Consider the following 18,727-nt stretch of genomic DNA (forward strand, 5'->3'; position numbering starts at 1 on the left):
CGTGATGCCAGGTTCTTAATGCTTTACGGCAGCTCCGAGAGAGATGAAAACTCTTATTGTGAAGGGCGGGGGTTGTGGTAATTCAAGTTCCGCAGCTGCTGCCGCGACACCCTTGCGACCTGGTCGCACATTTTCAGTTAACCATGGCATGACTCATTGACCGTTGCGTTGCATCCTGTGGTGGCCCATCGCATGGACGTTGCGTTAAAGGTGCCGTCGCGAATACTTCAGAGCCCATGTTGACCGTTGACGATCTAATTTGTGTATTAGCACTTACAAGCCGCCAGCTAACCGGCACACCAGGAAAGAGTCCGCCGCTCGTCGTCCGATTACTTTGCCGAACGAGAACTCGCTGTGTGATGCCAAGTGTTGAATGTTTTTTGTCGATCATGGGGCATATATGACTCTTATTTTCTCCAGAAAGTGTGATCAAACCATTTTCCAAAAATGTGTCTAATGGTACTCCTCGCTCTCAAGTATAACATTATTTTTGGTATTGTTTCAGAAACATAGTCCATGGAGTACAGCTCGTGGAGGGATCAGTGTGCTAGAAATGGTTTACTCACAGTCACGTGTGAGGTCTTCTTCTCACACTGCCTCCAAGTTTTTGTTTTGTTTTGTTTTTTAGTAGCACGACCCTATTTCGACACTTTTCGAAACTGACACTTATTCCGTTCGCAAAATTTCTGCAATCACCTGGTAACAGAAGTGAGATGAAGATCTACCCAAGATGTGCTCCAAGGCGAGCATTGTGGGAAGGATGTGTCCCTGCCGCGACAGTCATTCAACCGTGAAGACTAAGAGCAAAAAAAAAAAAAAAATAGGGAACGGCCTACGAATGCGTGCACCCATCGCTCCTTCAGCCCCTGGTGCAACCATATTTAAAGGAGTGCGCTCGTGTGCCGCTATTCGAAATTGCGCCAACGCAGTCGACGGGTGCGTATACCACACGGCTGCAGCCGACAGCGTCAGTTAAGAGGATGAACGCCGCTTGCCTTGCCGTCTGCGTGCTCCTGAGCACAGGCGCGGCCACCACAGCTCGGCAGGCTCGAGAAGTGGCTTTCAAGTGCTGCGGTGAGTGCTTCTCACTGGCCTCGCCAGTTAAAGCCGTCAAAACAGTTTGGGCAGTGCACTTACAAATCCCTGAGTGAGAGAACGGGCCGGGAATCGCTGAATCTAGCTGAATGCATCTTCAGTAGAAGGTACGCAAACGACGGGATGAACAGAAAGAAAGAACACACCCCAGAGCGCAAACCCCCAATCACTGCGCTAATGGCGGGTCTTTTCCTTCCGTCCCATTGTTTGCACATTTCCTTCTAATCATGACAGACTAACTATAGATTGCTTGGATTCATCTCATTCGTGTCGCGTTGCTTGCTGACAGCTGCCTTGCTGTCCGCACCTTTTTTTAGATTTCTTCGCACATCCTTGCGTCTAACTTCGCGGTTCGCGCTATTAGGTCGACGTGTACAGAACTATCACGCTGGTCTTTCTGGGAGCGAGCAGGAAGTGGGTAGAGAAATACCATCACTAAAACAAGAATTAAGTGCCAGCAGATAAGCGCAAATAAAACTTTAATGATTCGCACTTGACAGTCGAAGAAACATGGCCCGAATGAAATTGTTTGTTTCGTAAACCAGAATGCGATAGCGAATACATCTCATATGCAATGCCATTTACGCAAATTTCCGCATTTTTTTTTTCCTTCTGCGGGAGTCATTTTCCCCTGAGGTGGTTCCAGTGATTTCCCTACCCACCCCCTGGGTGGTGAGTAGACCCCCTTTAGTTTTTCTAGACACCTCTTTGTGAATCTCTAAAGTTTACCCATGTCAATTCTTGTATTTAACGTCTTGGCGGTTTGGTCAAGCCCCAATAAAAGGAGGAGTGAAACACCACGTTACCAACAAAAACGAGACAGAAAGAGAAAATACACTCTTGTCTACTTCCAACCACCGGGAACCAAATTTCTCTGAAAATAGATTGATTGATTGATTGTGGGGTTTAACGCGCCAACGCAACGCAGGCGATGAGGCGCGCCGTAGTGGAGGGCTCCGGATTAATTTTGACCACCTGGGGATCTTTATCGTGCGCCGAAATCTCGTACACACGGGCGTTTTTGCTTTTCGCCTCCATCAGAAAAGCGGCCGCCGCGGCCGGGAATCGAACCCGCGACCTCGTGCTCAGCAGCGCAACGCCTTAGCCACTTCTCTGAAAATATAAAGCCTCGTACGAAGCTTAGCGGCAGTGGACGTCAGGTGAAAAAAAAAAAAAAAGGATGCAGTTCGAGGCACGAAACTATAAATGAATGTTTAAATGCAGACAACGCTAATCAATATTGGAAACAATTAAGTGATACAGCCGAAAGAAAATTTATAAAGACATTAAACTGAAAAAGAATATACGTCACGGGGATGAGCATTCGGTTAATAGACGCCTATTATTTAACTAGTTAACTAAAAAAAACAGTTTGTGCAGTTTATCTTGCCTCCCGTCTCCCGTGGGGAGGCGGGAGGCAAGATAAACTTGGGTCCGCCACTGCTGCATGTGTTGATATGTCACGGCACTCAGAGCTTGTTCACCCATCGCGAAGTTTGCTATTGAGACTTGTTTATCTTGTATCCTGATTTAGTAGCCCTGAAACTCACAGGACTTGTGCGCAGAAACTAGGGAATGTATGGTGAGTCTGTAGTTATGGCGAAATGGGCATGCTCGCAGATCGAGAGAATGCCCAAGCCGAAGTGCCCCATATGCTTCTAGATGCATAGAAAAAGGGAAATTAGGGGAGCGAGTGGGGGAGATTAAGGTTTTGTTTGTTAAGATTGTTGTTATGAGAAAAAAAGAGGTGATAGGAGGAAGATTGGCCCGGTAGCCGGGTGGACGCCCTCTAAAGGGCAGGGATCCGAATAAGAAGGGCTGGTATAGGGATAGTAGAAGAAAGGAATATGTCTGGGCTCTTATGATCGGCTGTCTATCCTGAAGCCTATCTTTTCCTAAGCTCTGCCATTTCTATTTTTTTGCTACTCTTTCTTGCATCCCTGATTTTCTTTCTTCGTGTCCATTTATTTTTCCTTACCTCGTGTATCGAACTTGGGATAGTAATACATATTGCTATCCCAACATTTCGAATATTTCCAACACACCCCAAAATATTCTCTCTGTAACAAAATGTTTTTGTTCATTCAAGGTGGCTCGGTGACAGCAGTCCATGTACAGCCCTGCTCTTTGGAACCGTGCGCCATCAGGCGGGGTGAAACAGCAAGAATCAACATAGCATTCACATCAAGTATGACGGAACGACTTGTTCACAACCATCATGGAGCTAGAATCTTTGTAGAAACTATCATGGAGCTGGAATCTTTGTAGAAACTGTCTGTTTCCCGGGTAATGTTAATAATATCAGCAGTATACAAAAGTACAACTCTGCTAAATCCCCGATCATTCCCGCACCTGGACAGCACGATATATGATTCGCTACATAAAAGGAGGTAGGGATAAAGGGGATTTTAACTGCGGACACGGTAGGGAAAAAAAAAGAAAGAAAGAAAAGCGGACTCCCTTCTCTCCCCTGCCTTTGTGGGGCTTTTATACAGAACTTTTTTTGACCTGGATATACAACACTCGGTGTTAAAAATAGAGGGGTTTGGGTAATTAAAACAACGTGGTCCATGATAAATTGCTGTACGCTTTCGTCCTTATACTTAACTCAGCCAAACCCCCTACCCTTCATTTTACCAGTTCAACGGAAAACTGGTCTGTTCGTCGTAGTCTAATAGAAAGGGATTTGGAGCTTAGTATAAGCTCCAGCAGCGTTTCCTTGCAGGCCTTTCAAGCAAGTGTTTCAGCAAAAGCCAGAAACCAGTGATGGTGCCAGAGGATGCATGCAACTGCACGTGATTTGCATATACAGATTTACAATAAAAAGATGGCGGAAACTCTACGCTACTGCGCATGCATATGATTAAGCTGTGCCCGCTTATCTTTATTCAACTGCAAGGCCTTCCATGCCGCCATACGCAACTTTCCCGCGCGATATTTCTGTTATCGTATACCCACTATGGCCCCGTTTACAGCTCCTACCTTGCAGGTAACCACTATCAAGCGGTTTTACATTGCGCATCCCACTATCAACGTGGTAGCAAAATGTCTGATGTAGCAACCGTATCTCTGTTACATTAGCAACTCGATTCGCCCTTCCGGGCGATTTCAACTTTTGCGCCTTACAAGGTCCCCTTGCAACGCAGAACACTTTATGCTCTAGTCATTCAGAGCTGAAAGATCCCGCCTTCCGTAGCTCTTTCGACTTTTGTTCCAACCCAAATGGTGCCCTAGCTTAGATATAAACAGTTAAAGCTGACACTTTTCACTCCCGTTTTCGTTGCATTTTTAAAGAAGTTAAAATTCAGATCGCAATGACGATCGCCGCACGGGCGACGCCCCGTGTCAAACCCAGTGCTCCCACGCGGAAAAAAAAATGGAGGCAGAGGGTTGTCTACTAACGCGTAGGCATGCTTCTCCATACTTTTGCTTTTGCGGTCGCGCTGGATAAGATAGACATTCGTGATAAATTTGCACGTACGTTTTTTTTTTATTATTCTGTATATTGTTTTCATGTGCTTTTTTTAGTTAATTGCGCGAGGGTGCTGAATTAATACACTTTTTGTGATTTACAACTTCTTTAAAGTCGGCTTCACTACTGCACAAAAATGCATTGCTGAGAAGAAATTTTCCCCAAGGCCAACGTGAGCAGATTTATATCAAAAATGCCCTCGAGCCTTCCAACGAATGTGTGTACGATACCCGACGTATCCTTAACAATTCATTAAAGTTGGATTTACTTCCATACATGGGTATATGTATTGCTATCCCATCATGTCACCCGTTTCTTTTTCACTTTCTAATTTTTATTGTCGATTTTGAAGGCACCCATTATCTACATTTATGCTATTTTAACAATTACATGTGCTAACTCGGCCAATTAGTTATTTATTTTGCACATATAAGGCATCACTCTAACAGCATTACGCTTTTGTTGTAGAGTACTCGCCAAAGAATGTCAGTGCATCAACTAAACAGCACAGCTTTCTGTTAAGAGGATGACGATTGGGCACACAGCACAGCACAGCACAGCACACAGCACTAGCGCTAATATTATTCTAACTTTGCCCCTGGTTGTTGTATACACATGTATACATGCGCAGGCAGCAAGCAGGCGCAGCAGCTCGCGTGTTCCCCCGCGTAAATCCGTTGACCGCATTGCGCGCCAAGGCAACACGCTTCACCAAAATCAGTACTGAAACAATTAAAGCCTACCACCTGTGGTATTAAGGTAGCCTGTTTTTTTTTTTTTTTTTCAACATTTAAGTTTCTTACTTTCTAAAAATATCCGCTCAGGAAAATTTGACACATTAAGTTATTTTATGTTCACGTGTTAGAATTTTACTACCCTTATTTTTTCTTCGAAAATGCTTACACAAGCTCCACCAATCTCACTTCCCCATTCCCAACCTGTGATGTCACAAATTGCAGTACAAAAATATGTATGCAGTAGTGGCCCCCCTTTATACGCTTTATAATCTGCCTACATTTCGTGATCTATCATTTTGTAATCCACCAATACTGTTCTCATTTCAGTGTCCTTTGCATCATCTGTTAAATTCTGCAACAACAAAATCACATTTGCATATGTGATTTCATGAACTGCAAACTTAAATTTTGGTATATAACATGCTCCCCTTAAAAGCTTTCACTCTAAAGCATTGTTGAGCTCTGTGCTTAGCACATTGATGAAAGAGCACAGTTGAGAGGGCATAAGCTGCAGCTGATGTGTCCAATCTGATAATGTTGCAATGGCAGTGTCAGTGCTTCTCAAATCACTTAGATGCTGCACTTGTTGTTTATTGACCAATAGCATGCCACACAGCTGCTTTTTCTCACTGCATTCCATGATGCAAATCTCCCCTTTGAAGCAGACGACATATATGCCAACATACATGCTTGCTCTATATGAAACTAGCTTTTCATATTGAACAAGTGTGCGAAGCTGGGCAAGTCGGTAAGGATTCATGATTAGAAACAGCGCAAGAGACAGGACGAGGAAACTGACAAGGACGGGCACTGTCCTTGTCAGTTTCCTCGTCCTGTCTCTTGCGGTGTTTCTAATCATGAGTAGCTTTTCATGACCTGCATAACTAACTACCCTCCACCCCCAAGTGACGCACACACCCACACCAAATACTGAGACAGACAAATTTCCCTTCACAAAATGTACTTTTCCCTTCACAAAATGTACTCAAACAGAACCAGCAGTATTACCAGCGCTACTACAATTGCACAATTATTTTTATTGGCGGTAGCTTTTATCAATGGCTGCAAATGACATAAGCAGTCCCCCGTGATATCACAGGGGCACTTAAAGCGTGTCTGATGAGTCACCCCTCTTTGAACTGTTTTACTTATAATCTAGCTTAATTGTCACAAGTCTGTGTGCAAGTTGGCATGACTGTTGCTCTGATGCAGCAATTTTCCAACCCAACAAACTTGTATTTTGTCTTCATGGTGTCCATCAAGCACAGAAGAAGTTGAAAGTAATGTTAGACAGGCACGTGACGTTAGACAGGCAATCATCACCTTTAGCCTCTAACAATATGCTTCCAGAGGGTGATGAATAAAACTCAAACAAGTGGTCAATGGCGATACGAACCACGAAAAAGAAACCCAACATAGAATTAGCATGGTGCTGTATTTGCTTTCTCTGTATAGGGCGCTTTCCAATTCTGCCTCCACATTTCGTGGACATGGGTGCTTGAATACATGAATGTTCAGCTCACTACATTCATAGGAATGAACCTTCACGTGGAAATTATTTCTCTGTAGTAGATTCAGGCACAGTAAAAGTACTCTTGGTGTTGCAGATCAGTATACTCGCAGCGTGGCAACGGGCATCAGTGCTGTACTCGGCGACCAACTTGAGCTCCCTCTGCCTTCGGCAGACAGGGACGGCTGCAGAGGTAAGGGGCTGCGATGTCCCCTGCGAAAAGGTGCAAACTACGTCTTCAGCTATGACCTGGAAGTAAAGCCTATTTACCCCAAGGTGACTATATATCTCCAGCTCTCATTCGGGTTTCTTCTTGAGCAATTGTTACATTTAGCATCTAGGGGCAGCGTAGTAGATTAAAACACAAGAAAAGGCAGAGAACAGGAGCGTCGTCCTATCCTCTTCCTTTTTCATTTATTTATCTATTGCGCTGCTCCTCAAGAAGTTAAACCAATGCCAACTTCCCAAATACAGGTATAGATTCTTTTGCAATCACCATGTAATACTACCCAGCAAATAAACTGCAACAGTTCTTCTGTTCTCCCGTTTCGTCTCGTCTTTGTGCTGTTAGAAGTGAACTGTAAATAAAGCTTGGTTATGGTCACTGCTAGGGTAGCTCGACAAGGGTATTCTGGACTCGTGTGAAAAACAGTTAAGTGTGGACATGCATACATTTCTACTTCGATGCTTGGCAATTTAAACCACAGGGTCAATTGCAGCCGCATTGGTGAAATCAAAAATCAACTTTTCAGAAACAGCAATAAAACATTCAGCAAATTTTGCCAAATTATTTGTTACTGAAAGGCATTGTTTCAAAATGCCACAAACAATGGCATTGTTTTTTTCAGTTGAACACAACAGCCAAGTTCACCTTGACCGGAGAACGAGGGACTGTAGTCTGTGCACTGGTTCCCGTGAGAATTGTGGACTGACTTGAACACAGCAACACTGTTTCAATGCTCTCGTTGCACTCCCAAACTCTCGAGCACCGAAAAAATGCTCATCAAATGACGTCGCTGAGAAAGTTGATGCCTTGTCAATAAAGCTTTTTCAAAACCTGTTGCTTGAGCCGGCTTGACATTAAAAGTTTTGACATGCACCAAAACACACTAGATCAAAAAAATTTCACGCAGGAGCTTGTTTTTCCTCACATGTGTGAAGGAGTGGCACGTTTACAGCATGAAATAGCAAAAAATTGACAAGACGCCGGTCTGCTCTAAATTTTCCATTTTTATATGAAACATCACCAACTTAAAGCTTCCAAGCAGACAAAAAAGCAAAAAATGGTCATGGGACACAAGCTACATTTTGTCTGTTCAAGTTCGAGGTGTCCAGGACTCAGTTCACTTTGTCGAAGTACTCGTGTGCGTTCTTCGGGTCGGGCTTGATGGTAGGAGAGTCCGGCTGCCAACCGGCAGGGCACACTTCGCCGTGCTTCTCCACAAACTGGAACGCCTTGACCAGCCTTAGCGTCTCGTCAACCGAGCGTCCCACGGGAAGGTCATTCACGGTTATCTGTCGCACGACGCCTTTGGGGTCGATGATGAACAGGCCCCGCAGCGCCACGCCGGCCCCCTCCAACAAGACGCCGTAGTCGCGAGAAATGGTCTTGTGCAGGTCCGACAGCATGGGAATGTTGACGCCACCCAGGCCGCCCTGTTTGCGGGGCGTGTTGGCCCAGGCCAGGTGGGAGAAGTGCGAGTCGATGGACACGGCCACCACCTCCGTGTTCAGCTTCCTGAACTCGTCGGCGCGGTCGCTGAAAGCGATGATTTCCGTCGGGCACACAAACGTGAAGTCGAGAGGGTAGAAGAACAGGACCAGGTACTTTCCGCTGAAGTCGGCCAGAGAAATCTCTTTGAATTCGCTGCCCACCACGGCTGTGCCCTTGAATGGCGGCGCAGGCTTCGACACCTCGGGAGCCAGAAGTCTCGGCGCAACGTGGAGCAGGCGATGGCTGTGGCAGTCGGTGCTGCGAGCAGCGCCGGCAATTAGCGAGACACCGCGCCGAAGCGCCGAAGTGAAAATACGCGACATGGCTCTAACTTCTCACAACTATCGTCTGCGCCCAAGCAGATACCGAACTACAATCTTGGAAGCCTTTTTGCTTGATTTTCGGACCAGCCTCGCCGGTATCGCTCGTATCTTCCGCGTGAGGGCTCTTGGGTCGTGGCGATGGCGGAAGCGGATGTGTTTCGTCACAGTGTACGCATCCACGCGTAGGTTTTTTAGGATCGCCCGTGTTGATTTTGTGCTAGGGAAGTTGGTGGTGCGCCCAAATGTGAGACAAGACGCCGTCGATACCTCTTTGAGGTTTGTGTTTGTACTATTAACGGTGAGTCGGAGCCGTATGGTCGTGTTATTTGTCTGTTCTAGCGCCACGCCTCTGCCTGCGAGTTTGCATTTTGACGTACGCGGACTGATTCCTGACCCCGACCCCGAGGGGTACATGTGTCGTTTGGAGAGCAGAGATTCAATTTTAACTGCGAATAGCACACCACGTGTTCACTACATAACTGTCGGTCATGTTTGGTTGAACGGAAGGGGTTTAAAAGTGTCGTTTTTTTCAGGGTTGATCACTGGATGATATGGGGACGACTACAAGTTCGCTCCACGACCTGAAGAAAAACGAGCACCTACAGCGCTTCGTTAGCAAGGAGCCCATTACACCGAATGATCCAATCTGGAACCAACTACTCTCCTTCAGTATACGGCCGCCAAGAACCAGGTAGGCTACTCACGGTTCAAAACAATTTAATTTCGACTTAGCGCAGTGGTTTCGGAAGGCAGGACAGTTAAGTGGTTAAAGACAGTTTCATGGACTGGTACTTGGATCGAACCTATGTCTGCTTTCTCATGTAATAGCTGTCGCTATGACCTGTGATATATATCTGTGGCTTGTAGACTGTCAAACATGGCACGCTCAAATTGGGTTTAAACGCTACAAAATACTTTCATGTCGCTTTGGTGCCTTCATCAGTGCTCACTTTACATTTTATATTCTATATTTTCAGGGAGGAGTACAGCTACCTTGACGATTCTTTAGAGCCACTGCTTCAAACTCTTTTGCTGAACAATGGAGTGTCTGGTAACTTCAGCGCACTTGTCAGTGTATTTCTGACTCGAGCCCTTGAGCTAAAGGCATCTGCACAATGTGACAAGTAAGTACCTCTATGGTGTCTGGAAGGGGAAGTGTGACGGGCGGAAGCGAGAGGCTGCACAGATCAGCGATTACAGCTCCTAGGTGGCGCCACAATGGAGGAGGGGAGCTAGCGCTAGCGCCGATACGCTGCCACCGAAAGTACGGAGTGCCGGCGGCTGGCATTGCGTTTCTTCCGAAATCGCCCTTGATAGGCGGAAATTCGATTTATGTCCGTAAATATGCTACGCAAAAAGGGTGCAAGCAGTTCCTCAATTGAAGAAACGACTAAAAGGACGATGTAATTTGGAACTGGCGCTGACTCATGTTGCGTGCAGACGGCTTCGTTGCTACGCTGGTTATTTCGCGTCTTTCGGCACCTAAGCAGACGAGCTCCTTTCATTGTCCAGAGCTAGAATGGCTGTCAGTTCGATGCAGTCCTTCACTAACAATGCTGCGCCTAGATATTGATCCAGGTGCATTGGTAACTTCCGCCAGTATTTTATTGCCATATCGCGGCAAAGGCAGTTTTCGTGCGCATGCCGGCGAGCTTGGAACATGAACTCATACTGAATGATGAAAATAGCGCAAAAATAAGACGGGCCCGATAACTTAGACAAGAGCTATCTTGTCTGCGTCGTGCCAATGCCTCGGAGGCATTGGCGGAGGCATTGGTCGTGCTGTCGGTCTTTCTTCCGCGCTATTTTTCATCGTGAACGGACACCAACTTCCCCAACTCAGTACTGCACTTTCAAACGTGAATAAGACAATAGAAATGTACACAAAGAAACGTAAACATAGTAGCTTCTGGAGGAGGAATACAAGCGATGTTGAATAACACTTTTAAAGGGCAGTCTTTGCGCCTTCAAAGCGAAATAACCTGGGATAGTATCAACCTTTCCCGGCCTATAATTGAACTTTGCTTTTCGGGTTTCAGCTCTTGATCGCGGTTCATTTGTTACTGATGTAAAATTATTTCAAACGAATTGTCTGACATCCAAGAAAACTTGCAATGTTTACAATAGCAAATGTCGGGGAAATAATTGCAAGTTCGCTGAGAATCAGTATACAGCTGCAAAATAAGCACACGCAAGCACAATTTGAAGGGCATGTTCCAGTTTATTTCTTGTATACACTTCAATAAAGCATGTAGAGTGCATAAATTTGAAAGCGCAACATCTCCGAAGCTTTAAATGATTTTTCCTCCCGGCCGCGGCGGCCGCTTTTCTGACGGAGGCGCGCAAAGCAAAAAAGCCCGTGCGTTCGAGATTTCGGCGCACGTTAAGGATCCCTAGGAGGTCAAAATTAATCCGGAGCCCTCTACTACGGCGCGCGTCATCGCCTGTGTAGCGTCGGCGTTTAAGCCCCGCAATCAATTAATCAAATGCTTTTGCCGGCCGGCGGCTCAACTCGTTCCTTATTCAGGGCCTTACAGTGAGCCTGACAACAGGCTTGGTCGAATTTTAGGCAGCCTAAAGAAGCGATGAAATCATGCATGCTGAACGCATGAAGTTTTATCCTATGAGAAAGAACATTGTAAACGCCTCCTATAGCACCAATACAAGCTTGCCGTCCGTGGCTTCGGCGGAATGATGTGCTTGAAGGTTTCGCTACATTCCTGCCAATGTCGATCGACAAGGAAAACGCACAACGTACATACAAGACGATAAATACGGTACGCGTACAAAACAGGCAACATCCACAGCACAACACCACAGGACAACACGATCGGCTGAAAGGTGAAAACAACGCCGGCGACGCATGCGACGACCCTTCCAAGGCCGCTCCCCTCCCTCGTGCAGCGCCCCTAGCGGACTGCAAGGTTTTCATCGCGTTTCGTGCAGCAGCCAAGCATGGCGCGCATATAGCGCCCGTCACACTTCCCCTTCCAGACACCATAGTACCTCTCCTATATACGGTGCCATTTTGTTTGCAAAGTGTGCAACTACAAATGAGCACTTTTAATTTACGACTGCTACTACAATACTTGTGGGCATCAGGACTGTAGCGAGAAGTTTTTTTTCAGGGTGGGGGGATTATGGATTATCGGAAGGTAGGAGTTTTGCCGAAAGGAGCCTCGCTTACGTGCTGCCTGGAAAAAATTTTGGACGGGGTTTGAACCCCAAACCCCCCTCTGGCTATGTCCCTGGTGGGCATGCACATAATGTTTAACTGTATAACCATGACAACAAAACAGGGATTCGATAAAATGGTAAAATAGTGCTTGGGCTGCACAAGGCACACCCACACACACCTGTTTACCTGTCAGTGTGGCACACCTTCGTTGCAGTCATGGAGGCATCCTTCCCTTCATTTATACATTTCCCTTCTCTGCCAGTTGGGACACCGTGGTGGGTGGAATCCCATTTTGCTTGAGGACTGGCATAGCCAGAGCTTTTGTAGCAGCCCGCAGCTGGAAGCATAATGGGCACTTGAATCGTCATGTGCCATTGCAAGAAATGAAGGGGGGCGGGGGTGAATGTGTTTTGCCTGGTATGCAGTCTAAGATTGCACTTCCTTTTCTTTCAGCAACATTTTCACGTGGCAGACTTTCAACGCCTTGTTCATTATACGTTGCATTCTCAAGTACTTCATAGTCACTGTTACCGAAGACAACGTCGTGAAGCAGTTCCAGGTGCCGACCGTTGGTGGTAAGCACTCCCCGAAAACTTCACGGGCAACGTACGGCGGGATTGCAACAAACTCTAATTGCTCTCCATCTTTTTTTTTGTGTGTGTGGTGGTGGTCGGATCTGTGCTCTTTCTTAGCACTAGAGCATACGTCAACTTTATGCACAGCCAGGTGGTGGTGAACTCATTCTCAGCGATTGCTGGATTACCACACTTTCGCATGATCACAAAATGCACTCGCAAACCTGGTCATTCACTTAGACTGGCAGTAAAAGCCGTTTCGGCTACATCTTCTTCTAGAGTGTGAATTTATCTCGTGGATTTATGCTCGTAAAGGCATGCCTATTTTTTGGCTGCTAGCAACTACCATACTTGCTGGTCCGAATTACACTGTTGCTAAACTTACCTGGTTTGAAAAACAGTTTCAGTTGGGTGAAAGAAACAATAATAGGGAACAGTGCTTCTTACTAATCTTCAGGGACCACAAGACTATTTCAGTAAGTTGCCGTCTATCAACCATGAGAGAACATAGGTTCTTCCTTGTTTGTTGACACCTTCACACCTTAAAAGTATCAAAATCATCACCACCATCCTTTTTGCTAGTACAGAAAAACATTGCTAGCCAGACAATGTTAACACAGTTGCCTATGAAGACTACAGTGCAATTATAAAGCACTGTTGTATGGTACTTACAGAAACTGTACGTACGGTTCAGAGTGGATAATCAAGCTGCAAAAAAAAACAAAGAAAGAAAGAAAGAAAGAAAAGGTCCCTGAATCTTCAGTCGTATACCCACAGCCACTTTAAACTGCACAGGCATGCACTCCAGATAAATTATGCGAGAGCAATAAATTGTTGCTTGTGTAGCTGTGCCAGAGTGGCATTTGTGATTCTGGACCTGTGAGCATACAAACGGCTAGCAGCTCGCATTTTCCCGAGGGGTACAAATGTCACCTACCATATTATAACTGAGTATGGGCACCAATTTGCACAGGTGCCTCCTACTTATACTTCTAAAAATTCTGCATTTCAGTTGTTAGCAGGCACATTTTCGCTTTGACACCTGTTTCACATAAGCCCAAGTTATTTATTTCATTTGGAAGGAATTTCAATTGCAGAATTTTCTTACCTTTTCACACATCTTAATGCAGTGTATCGCAAAAAATGAGATGGGAAGGATTATGTAATACTGTTTTCAAAACACATAGCTGCAGTAGTGACGGTCTTAGAATGAGCGTAGCATTGTAGTTGTTACACAACTGCATTGTAATCTAAATATCCACTGAAAACAGTGCGTGCATGGATGCTTAATGCAGCCAAAATTGGACCGGTAAAGTCTGCTCTCACTGGCAGCAGCTTTTATTTATATCTTTGCAGATTTCAAACTACGGAAGAACTGCTTCCCTACTTTATTATGCTTTAGTGTTGTAAGCTTTTTGGGATGCTCACATGTCATTTTAAGGTGTCCTTACTTCCTTGGGCTAAGAATGGTTAACAAACTTCTTCAGTGTGGTACTGCCATGACAACACTTGCACACAAAATGCAGTCCAGGTTGGCATCTTAAAGCAAGAAGCACCACGAGTAGCAGTGGGCAACATGCACCATATCGTGGCCCTCAATCTGATGTTACATCCCGTATAACGATTATGTTCAAATGCACTCGTGCCTGAATGGAACACAGCGAAGGTCCGGCTCATGCATACTGCATTTTCATTTGTCCTGGGGGGCTTTGCTGTCACAGTTTGTGTAATACCAAATAAACGGCTGACTTTCGTTAATCTGTCCTGGGTTATTTATATTGTTCCGAGGAGCTTGGAGACAAGCGACGAGAAAGATGAGCCATACAGTTGTGTGCCAAAGTCACACGAGCCACTCAGGCACTGCTTAAGGGAAATAAGGAGGAGGAAGATACCTTTAAATACACCTTGTCTCTTGCACCATCCTCACAACGTCTTGTGGTACAGGTGCAGGTCACTTGTCACTTGTTTTGGTCAAGTTTCCAGGTCCCATTTTGACCTAATTCAACCAAGTTTCAGTAGCCCCGCCAGTGTCGATTTAGTGGCAACCAACCGTAGTAATAGAAAACATCATTTTACGAGATGGTCCACGATGCAGCAAGTGCATGTCCACTACCTGGGATGAGCTGGGCTCAGCCAGGGGTTTGCAGTCTGATGATTTAGTGACGGATAGATAGCTTGGGAAATGGGAAATTAATGTCCCGTGCTGTACATTTCCTTCCTCATGTTTGCTCACGCTCGTGTTTTTCCTTCTTCTTCCAGATACAAAAAAGGAGGACCTCTTGGAGTCATTGGTGAATGCTCTAGTTGAAATTGTTGTTGATGTTCCCTTGTTGTAAGTTGATCAATGTTATGCAAATCTTATGTTGTCTACTGACACAGCTATCATTCACCACAGGGCTGCATGGCTTGCTTTTCGAGATAAAAAATGAGAGTGCGGTCTTACTGCAGTTTTTCTTTTTTGCTCCCAGAAATGACCAGTAATCCTAAATCATCTATGCTTGCCAGTTTGGTACTATGGATGCTCCCCATGCCTGATTCCTGTTCTTTTTCTTTTTTTTTGTGAGAGTGGTCAGGGGTCTGCTGTAGCTTGCAGGGTGGTAAACGCTCAAATGTAAAAGGCAGCTCAGTTTGTTGGTGCCCCCACGGAGGTGACTTGCTGGGGCAACAAGACAAGAGCGGCACTTTTTTCATCCAAGGTGGTGCCCTCTGGAGAGGTTGCTTAGTGCATCACGAACTGCATGTGATGCCGATGCTTGCGGCTACTGCCATGTGGTACCTAGTAGCTCGACAGTGCAGGGGGACTCTAGGTTTGCAAACCTGAAATAGCTGTGTGTGTAAATTTCTTCTGCCCACAGGGACTTTACGTATGCTCTTCATGTGGAGGCCATCAACACGCTGCTGGTGCTGCTGTCAGTACAAATGTTCTCGGCAAACACATCCAGGAATTCTCCCATCTACAAGGCAATGCTGCAAGGAAAGTGGTGAGTGAGCAGGTGGCTTGCACGGCAGCTTCTCTTTTTCCCAGGTTGTTTCCTGTTTCGAGTGTCCCTTCAGGCGAACCCACGTGGTGGATGCGAGGCAAAATACACGAGCCTTGAGGCAGATAGGGGCAAACACTGATAATTACAGTCAAACACAGATATACTGAACTCTGAGGGACCCGCCGCGGTGGCTCAGTGGCTAAGGCGTTGCGCTGCTGAGCACGAGGTCGCGGGTTCGATTCCCGGCCATGGCGGCCACTTTTCTAATGGAGGCGAAAAGCAAAAACGCCCGTGTGTACGAGATTTCGGCTTACGTTAAAGATGCCCAGGTGGTCAAAATTAAAGGGGTCCTGAAATACCTTCCGCCGATGCATGGATGTACATGTACCCAAATAAAGCAATGTATTTGCAATCTCCTCCCGCAAGAATTATGTTAAAGCGATGAGTATTAGCTGAGAAATCGTAAATCAAAAACCGCGCATTATCGTCGCTCCGCGTTTCCTCCTCCTTTCGACTTACTCTCCGCTGTTGACGGGGCGCGAGCCTTGCCTCCCATGATGCTGCGCTCCGCAGAGGTGACGTACTTCCGCTATTGTCGTCTGCTACGGGCAAGCTTTGTTGACACCATGAATCATGCACTCCGCTCAAGGCTGGAAAAGCGAACGAAAAATCTGGCCGCATGTATGCGGCGGCCTGGCCTTGCCGTTTCGCGGTGTACGTTGCTGGCGGCACATGACTTTTTATCGGCGGCGAACTCGCAGCCGCACAAGGAGGGTCATGCGCTCGTTCCCTTGATGCACCGCGCACTGTTTATCCAAAAAGCGCCGTATCAGATGTGGCCCCGCTGGTGCCGGGTCTTATTTTGCGGCGGTGGTAATTCCTGCCGGCGGCATGTGAAGAAGTCATATTAAATCGATACAGAACCCGTGCACAAAACGCTTCAATCATGTGACCAGTTCAGCTTGGGGCGACGCGTGGTGGAGAGCGGCAACGTTGGCAAAACATGCTCCGTCGCGGCTCTGAGCTTTCTAGCGCTGGAGCGAGCGCCATTTCTTTGACAATCTCAAACATCGGTTGCCTTGGCAACAAGGCACAAACCGCTCTAGAAGTCAGTTACGGTTCCGTGATCCCGGTTCAGCTCGGGGCCCCACCTCGCGACATGTGGGCACTGCAGGCGTACCACTCACTCCCATTGGGAAGTGCGAGATGCGTTTGGCATTACAGGAGGCGATGGTGTGTGTGTTGTGGACGCCTTTGTTTCGCAATGAAATGCGACGTTGTGCTTTTGCGGGTGGATAGTGCTTCCCATGGTCTGGATTATCTTTCTCGAGCGACGTACAACTCAACCTCGCATGGGGTATGTGCAGTGTGCGTGGCTAAAAGCCATCGGCTTGTGCGCCAGAGTTAAGCGACTTGCTGTTCGTCCCCGCAAAGCGCGCGCGAGGTGAGTACCGAATTTACGACGGGCAGGAGGCAACCCATCCTCTGTCAATCGTGGTTCAGACTTTCAACGCATGTTGTGACGTTGTGTTCGTTAGAAACGCATCTCTGGATTGTTTTGAAGTTGAATAAAATGTATGCGTCAAACCCGGGCCTTCGGCTCAGGGCGTTCTCTGCGATTGCACGAAAGAAGTGCCACAGGGCTTCAACGCTTTATGGAACGTACTCAGGTAACAGAATATCCATGTCGTGTTATGGCCGTGTTACATTCAATACAAACGGCTAAGCGTTTGTTTTACACTTGTTTCGTTTGTCGTAAAATGCCCAAGCACTCCGGCACTCCGCTGGCAGATCAGCCGGCGAGCCGACGCTGAGCAGACGACTCATCTCTTGGCCGGAAGTGCGTGAAAAAGCCGCCCAATAGCGGGATGTTTAGCTCATGACGAACATCTGGGAATCGATGATGTAGACATGTGAAGATGGCGGCGCCCAAAAACACGAAGGAAAGGGTGAGAAAAAAACGACAAACTTTGCAACAAAAGTGTGAGCTTTCCGCTGCGCGTACAAGAGTAATACTTGGCACAGATGATGTTGACGACCCAATCTAACGGTTGCGCTAGTTCATTTAGTGTGCTCAAAATGCCTTTCAGGGCCCCTTTAATCCAGAGCCCTCCACTACGGCGCGCCTCATCGCCTGCGTTGCGTCGGCGCGTTAAACCCCCACAATCAATCAATCTGAACTCCGAGGGTATGGCAACCTGGTTGATATCTTGATAGATTGAAATATATGCCCATCTGAAGATCACCTGGTAACTCCACACATCACTGAGAGCTTTCCAAGATCATGACAAGCGGTAGCTTACCAATTTGTTCTCCATAGCAATGAAAATGCAAACACAATGCGACAACTACCGCACTTCATTTAGCATGCAAAAAGTCGATGAGCTTTGCCTGCTTCTTCTTGTGCCATGAGGCTCATCGAACTGTCTTCAAGCTTATCAACACCGTCCAAATGAGAAATTCTGGCACCATCCACTGCACCACAACAGCGGCGAATAACACTGAGTGCTGATGCAATTCCACCTGCAGTAGGTGGTTGGAAATGTCGCCAGGGTCACTGGTGGGGTTTGCCTCTTCAGCACTGGTGATGTCCGCCGTGGTAACATGTTGTTGCAATCAGCCACAGCCTGCATGTCGTCGTCAGTACTTATGAACTGATGTGCTCTTGTGCAACCCGGAATTGCGCAAGGGAGTGCTCACAGCTCTCCAAATTCACTCTCAAGGCACTTAATGCCGTTGCCTTTGGTTTCCAAACACCCCTCATCTGGAGCCGCCATGAAGCCAACTAGTGAAACGAGTAAGACATACAGCTTTAAATTTAAAGTTTAGGTATGCAGCAGCGGGCAGGGACCACCTGGCAAGGTGGCTGCTGTGCCGCTCCTCTCTTGGCAAGACATTTTGCCACCCACTCAGCTGATGGTCGTGCTTCATGCATGCCTGTGTGCAACACTGCATGTGTGCAGCCAGCAGAAGCAGACAAGCGAGGTAGCGCAGCTTGCACCAGAAAGGCACGCTCTCCTCTCTCTTGCTGGCTGGACATTGTTTCGCTTAGGAGGCTTGGCTGACTAGACGAGCTTTGCACTCATGGCACATCTAGTGCAGTCACATGAAAAGCGCTTGGTACGTCCACCTTGCTGTATGG

The 18,727-nt window shown here is 46.7% G+C and overlaps 3 protein-coding genes and 1 pseudogene across 5 annotated transcripts in view; 2 read left to right on the top strand and 2 right to left on the bottom strand.

Moving 5' to 3' along the window:
- Nucleotides 1–18,727, bottom strand: part of LOC144178197 (alpha-tocopherol transfer protein-like) — a 365,130-nt gene that overhangs the window by 155,629 nt on the left and 190,774 nt on the right. The gene's annotated exons all lie outside the window — the stretch shown is intronic.
- Nucleotides 898–7,876, top strand: LOC144178193 (mite group 2 allergen Tyr p 2-like). The gene is made up of 4 exons (XM_077705834.1): nucleotides 898–1,074; nucleotides 3,185–3,283; nucleotides 6,912–7,090; nucleotides 7,663–7,876. Exons 1-4 carry the CDS (start codon nucleotides 981–983, stop codon nucleotides 7,744–7,746), a joined length of 456 nt encoding a protein of 151 aa, XP_077561960.1. The 5' UTR covers nucleotides 898–980; the 3' UTR covers nucleotides 7,747–7,876.
- LOC144178192 (peroxiredoxin pseudogene) lies at nucleotides 7,650–8,972 on the bottom strand (annotated as a pseudogene).
- LOC144178191 (dymeclin) overlaps nucleotides 8,991–18,727 on the top strand; it is a 35,349-nt gene continuing 25,612 nt past the window's right edge. Inside the window, exons 1-6 of one of the 2 annotated variants that reach the window (XM_077705832.1) lie at nucleotides 8,991–9,127; nucleotides 9,385–9,542; nucleotides 9,829–9,975; nucleotides 12,483–12,604; nucleotides 14,864–14,936; nucleotides 15,460–15,585. In XM_077705832.1, the coding sequence (XP_077561958.1) occupies nucleotides 9,403–9,542; nucleotides 9,829–9,975; nucleotides 12,483–12,604; nucleotides 14,864–14,936; nucleotides 15,460–15,585 (608 nt within the window). In that variant the 5' untranslated portion in view covers nucleotides 8,991–9,127; nucleotides 9,385–9,402. Of the gene's footprint in view, nucleotides 9,150–9,384; nucleotides 9,543–9,828; nucleotides 9,976–12,482; nucleotides 12,605–14,863; nucleotides 14,937–15,459; nucleotides 15,586–18,727 lie in introns of both variants that reach the window. The other variant, XM_077705831.1, reaches the window with a different exon arrangement.

Source organism: Haemaphysalis longicornis, unplaced genomic scaffold (genome assembly GCF_048455015.1).
Source record: "Haemaphysalis longicornis isolate Haplotype H1 unplaced genomic scaffold, Haemaphysalis longicornis Haplotype H1 scaffold_4, whole genome shotgun sequence".
NCBI lineage: Eukaryota > Metazoa > Arthropoda > Arachnida > Ixodida > Ixodidae > Haemaphysalis > Haemaphysalis longicornis.

What these genes read in the sequence shown, in the direction of transcription:
- LOC144178193 (XM_077705834.1), top strand. Translation starts at nt 981, where the DNA reads ATGAACGCCGCTTGCCTTGCCGTCTGCGTGCTCCTGAGCACAGGCGCG. An exon ending in AGTGGCTTTCAAGTGCTGCG is followed by an intron (nt 1,075 to 3,184) that starts GTGAGTGCTTCT and finishes TGTTCATTCAAG; the next exon opens with GTGGCTCGGTGACAGCAGTC. An exon ending in TAAAGCCTATTTACCCCAAG is followed by an intron (nt 7,091 to 7,662) that starts GTGACTATATAT and finishes TGTTTTTTTCAG; the next exon opens with TTGAACACAACAGCCAAGTT.